At 49.2% G+C, this 5420-nt stretch overlaps 2 protein-coding genes across 2 annotated transcripts; one reads left to right on the top strand and one right to left on the bottom strand.

The window, feature by feature from the left end:
• Positions 1–2185: 2185 nt before the first annotated feature.
• Positions 2186–2938, bottom strand: UCRPA7_8646 (putative myo-inositol 2-dehydrogenase protein; the record flags this gene model as incomplete). The annotated part of the gene is made up of 1 exon (XM_007921157.1): positions 2186–2938. One exon carries the CDS (start codon positions 2936–2938, stop codon positions 2186–2188), a length of 753 nt encoding a protein of 250 aa, XP_007919348.1.
• Positions 2939–3577: 639 nt separating this feature from the next.
• On the top strand, positions 3578–5420 carry UCRPA7_8645 (putative lactose permease protein; the record flags this gene model as incomplete). Its single annotated transcript, XM_007921156.1, has 4 exons — positions 3578–3637; positions 3706–3811; positions 4408–4435; positions 4493–5420. 4 exons carry the CDS (start codon positions 3578–3580, stop codon positions 5418–5420), a joined length of 1122 nt encoding a protein of 373 aa, XP_007919347.1.

Raw genomic sequence — 5420 nt, 5'->3', positions numbered from 1 at the left:
CATTTCTGGTAGTTTAGCAGCCACAATCCACGGACTCGGGAAATCGTCTATAATTAGGCGATTACGAATAAGCGTACATGTCTACCTCCAGTAAGTTGTGTTCCGCTCCCAAGGTCTTGCCCCACAATCTCCGCATCGTCGGATCCAGATGCCGTGCTCATGAATGCTCTATGTCGCCTCCTCCTGGGGAAATGTGGCCCCGCCTTGCCTCCTGACTTCATCCAGTAGGTCTAGAACGCGAACAGTCTCAGCCCAAGGCATCACGCTGCTCTGCTTTCGCCCTGCTGCGATATCCAGTGCCACCGCGTCCGCTTCCCAGTAGAAGCCCTTACCTGGTCGCGCAAATTCGTACTTTTTGGGAGCTTCCCCGGGCACTACAACTGTGAAAGATGACGGCACAGAAGATGCTATTCCTTCAATGATAATGGTACCTTTGCTGCCCTCAATTCGACAGAATTCCGGGGCTGTTTTGGCAAGCGTTGACGAAGTGAGGATCCCTTGTTTGCCTCCGGGGTAGAGGAGAATAATGGAACTTGCGACATCAATCCCATCGACCAGTTGTTGAACCGCTGTCGTCTTTGGGGTCCGCGCCTCTGTTCCCTTGTTAGGGTCTAGAGCTAAAAGACCCCATGTCAAGCTGTAAATGCCGACGTCTAGTAGACTACCTGCTCCTAGTGCGCGGTTCCTGAGTCTAGACTCTGCGGGCTGCGAAGTAATGTCTTGCTTGATTGCAAAGTCGCAGAACACCCGATGTATGTCTCCAATGACTTTGTCGGAATGGAGCATGGATTGAAGAGTCTTGGTGAGTGGGAAAAAGCGTGTCCACATGGCCTCCATAATGAACACCCCTTTCTTCTCGGCAGCTGCAAAGACCTCCCTGGCCTCTGCTGCATTCAGTGTAAATGCCTTCTCACAGAGAATATTCTTGCCATGAGCAATTGCATCCAGACAGTTTTGGCGATGAAACGCATGCGGTGTGCCAATGTAGACAATATCAACGTTTGGATCAGCGTAGACCTCTTTATAGCTGCCATATATCGCTGGAGATATCCCAGCCAGATGTTTGTCCACAAAAGCCTTGCCCTTCTCTTGGGATGAAGAACCGACAGCCTGGATGATATGCTTTGCTTGTGCATTGGTGCGTGGCAGAGATAAGTCAGCGACAAACCATGACGAGATCAGGCCGGTTGCAATGATGCCCCAGCGCAAAGTTGGCTGCGTAGTTGACATCGTTGCAGGACCAGGGCAAGTACTATGATGGTGGCGTCTCAGGAGCGCTTTAGTAGAGGCGCTGATTGTGTAGGAGACCGTACTTTCATAACATTAGAAGATAAGTGCGAGCCACGAAAGCTGTGTGAGGCCTTCCAAATTGATAAATACTGATCCGGAGTGTGGGGAGAAGCTCACCAGGAGATGGCGAACCCGATACTCCGCGGCCTAGCTAGACTAATACGACTCAGGTTACTTGTTGACTGGGAGCACCCGGGAGTCATAGCCGATAGAGGTCACTTCCTCAACCCTTGACTAGCCTACTAGGTCGAAACTGATACGCTCCATTGGTTGTGTCGGGCAAGTCTCGTGTAGCCTGCGTAGTTACGTTCTAGGATCCTTCTTTACATGGTGCTCGCGTATCGGATATCTTTGGTACAAGAAGAGTATTCAATTAACATTCATTCTATTCTATTGTCTTCTATCCGGCGTTGGGCTTGTTTCTATATGTATCAGAACCCGCTCGCAGAATCATTTTGAACAGTTCTAGGTCATTCCTCGCATCAGCCACACTAGTCTTTGGCGATTTACCATCAACAGCGCAATCATAAAACTCAATGAGCTCCAGGGTGTATGCATCTTTATAGGTCTTCCTTATCTTCCGTTCTTGAAACCCTCCATCGTCTATTTTCTCCCGGACAGTCATCGTAACTGGTAGACCCTTGACATATGGTGTGTCATAATCAACACGGACGATCTTATCAGGCGAATATACTTCTATATGAGCGTCGAACTGTGGAACATTGTTCAGACCCGATTCGTAAGTGACAGGGAACCCGTCATATTGGAATAGTACTCCAAAAATGCCAGGGAAAGTTAGAACAGCTCCGGCAACTGAGCGCGGGATGCCGATAATCTCGCGCATCGCAGACAAGTCGTGTGTTCCGAGGCTATATGTCATATCAGTGGTAGCCTCTCAATCTCGGATGGGGATATGTGCGGACCCGCCAAGTACCCGGAGCATACGTTTGGATTCAGGAGTGACTGGTACATCAAACTCATTCCTCAGAGCCTGTTCAAAGATGTCTGTTTCGCGGTTCAGGCGATCTTGACCATCTGCTTCACTGAAGTCGGTGAACTTCTCAGGAAAGGTTCCTGACTGATCCACAAACACCGCATTTGGCCCAATGATGTCTCGCACACGAGCGTATTGAATCTTCTCGAATCCTCCTACCTCTTCCACAGCGTCCAAGAAGGCGGTTGCAAACCGTCGCATTGTTCCCACAAACACCTTGCCTTTGGATTGCTTTTCTGCCTCGACCAGGAGGTCAAGGTCTCGAAAACACAAAGCCACAGGCTTCTCGATCAGGCAGTACTTGTTATGCTTGAGTGCGATAATCCCATGTGCAACGTGGTACGCATCGGCATTTGCAATGAGGACGACGTCCACATTAGGTGAAGAGCAAAGCTCTTCGGCATTCGTGGTGATTGTAGGGGCTGCTCCCGCTACCTTCTTCGCACAATGTTCGAGGGATTGCTGTGAGATGTCGCAGAGATATGTCACCTGGAAGCGTCGTGACAGAAAGTTGAGAGTCGGGATGTGAACAACCTGAGCAATCTCACCGCAGCCGATGATGCCAACACGAAGGACTGGTCGTTCGTGAATGCGAGTCTCAGCCCGATCACTCTCTCCAATTGTATTGTCGAGCTGACTGTTCCCGTTGGACATTGTCCCGCTACTGGTGTCAATACTGCCCATGGTGATAGACTTAGATTAGAGGTTTAGACAACTCCGCGACTTCGCGACACTTTGCAGGTGGCGTCTGTACAAATGGATTGCGGAAATGTTATACGGAAGTGTTATAAGTCGGACAGTCATTACTGTCCTGGATCACTGAGTTGTGTATTATAACCCAACAGTCGCCCTAATCTCAATCAGACTCCCCTAGTTGTTGTAGGCTCAAAGACCCAATCATTTCACACCGGGACGGCGCCGGGGAGTGGCGGGAAGAGTCCTCCAGGCGATCTGAGCCAGTCGAGCCACCTACCGACACTCCCCGCAAATGGGTCAGAAAAGCTCGAGCTTGGGGGCGCATAGTAGGGCTTCCCCACTGCCAAGCAACGTGCTGAACCCTTCACTGCCCACGAGGACACACGCCCCCATGGGGTAAACTTGTTGCCAATAGATTTGTAAACAGGGCAACTTTTGAGCGGATAAAACGGACAGGATTCTCCAGCTGGAAGGCCAACATGGTTCTTGAGTCGCAACTCTTTCGGGATAGTCTTGACAGTTCCATCGAGTCTATTTCATTCTCCTTAAATTTCGATCCAAGAACACTTTGAAGCCTAGAGACGTTCCCAGCACAAAATGGGCATTTTTGGAAGGAAGAAGGAGGCCGAGTTGGCCGTCGGTGCAGGGCTTGCTTCGGTAGGTCATCCTGGGCCATCACTCCCGTCCTTATGAGGTTACGAAGAGAGTCTGATGATAACAACTAGGTTCTTCCGAGTAATGCAAAGGGATGGTACGTAACACCACATCTGATCAAGCTCAACCTCGCCCTGTTGGTTCCTTTATTCTCAGCTTCATCCGTGGGCTACGATGGTATGTTCAGTTCGATCGTTTGCGAAAAGGCTTCCTGAGATAAGATATACTAATCACCTTCACCAGGCTCAATGATGAACGGCCTCCAAACCTTACCACAATGGCGCCAATATTTCGACAACCCTGAAGGAGCCCTCCTTGGCCTGCTTAACTCTGTCTACCCACTTGGCAAAGTGATTGCCTTATTTCTTGTTACATATATCTGTGATCGTTATGGCCGAAAACTTCCTCTCCTGATCGGCTTCATCAGCTGCGTCGCATTTGCGATTTTGCAAGGGCTGTCGAAGAATCTACACAGTTTTGTCATTGCAAGAGCCTTTCTTGGCTTCTTTACTAGCTTCTTGAGCCAGCCGAGTCCTATTCTCATCACTGAGCTTGCATATCCCACCCACCGAGGCAAGCTTACTGCCTTATACAATACGTTCTTCGTAAGCTGTCACTGTCGCAACAAGGGTTTGAACTATTACTAATTGATCAGTACTTTGGTGCCATACTTGCTGCTTGGTGTACTTACGGTACATTCAAGATTGAGTCGACTTGGAGCTGGAGGATTCCCTCTTTGCTTCAGGGTGCTGTTCCCGCCATTCAACTCTTAGGTCTTTACTTCCTACCTGAATCGCCGAGGTTCGTCCAAATCATCTCATACTTCTACAGTACGAACTAATTTAATAACATCTCCAGATGGCTCATATCTCGTGGTCGTAAAGAAGAGGCTCGCCAGATCCTTGCCCAGTACCATGCAGGTGGTGATTATGACTCACCACTTGTACTTTTCGAAGTTAATGAGATCGAACTTGCCGTCACCGAAGAAGCAGAGGTGCTTTCTGGAATTTCCTGGCTGGAACTCTTCAGAACCAAAGCCAATCGCAAACGAACACTAATTGCAGTAATCACTGGTTGGTTTGGACAATGGAATGGAGTTGGCGTCGTCAGCTATTATCTCACCCTCGTGCTCAACTCGATTGGTATAATCAAGGCCAAAGACCAGACCTTGATCAATGGGCTTCTTCAAATCTTCAACTGGCTTGCAGCAACCTTTGCAGGGGCCATGATGGTCGATCGACTTGGTCGCCGAACACTCTTCTTAGCGTCTACAGCTGGTATGCTGGCAAGTTACGTGGTCTGGACGGGCTTGACCTCCAGTTTTGTCCATACAAAGAATGAAGATACTGGCCGGGCCGTCGTGGCTTTCATCTTCATCTATTACTTCTTCTATGATATTGCTTGGACGCCGCTATTGCAGGCCTACCCCGTTGAGATCTTCCCTTACACTCTTCGTGGGCGTGGTTTGTCCATAACATACATTTCATCGTTTGTCGGCCTCATTTTGGGGAATCAGGTCAACCCGATCGCAATGAAGAAGATTGGCTGGAAATACTATATTGTATTCTGTTGTCTGTTGGCTGTTCTTCTCGTCATCATCTGGTTTCTCTTCCCGGAAACCAAAGGTCATACCCTTGAGGAGATCCGGGAGATTTTTGAGGGTAAGCTTGGGTATCAAGCCGACAAAACAGATCAAGAAGAGACAGAGAAAGCCCTGGATGAGGCTCAGAAGACTGGAGTTGATGGGCGCAAGGATGCCAATGCCTACCATGCTGAACTTGTCTGA

Source organism: Phaeoacremonium minimum, assembly GCF_000392275.1.
Source record: "Phaeoacremonium minimum UCRPA7 unplaced genomic scaffold PA7_03_scaffold_601, whole genome shotgun sequence".
Taxonomy (NCBI): domain Eukaryota; kingdom Fungi; phylum Ascomycota; class Sordariomycetes; order Togniniales; family Togniniaceae; genus Phaeoacremonium; species Phaeoacremonium minimum.
The sequence above is the reverse complement of the archived record's forward strand: the minus strand, read 5'-3'. Positions and strand labels throughout refer to the sequence as shown.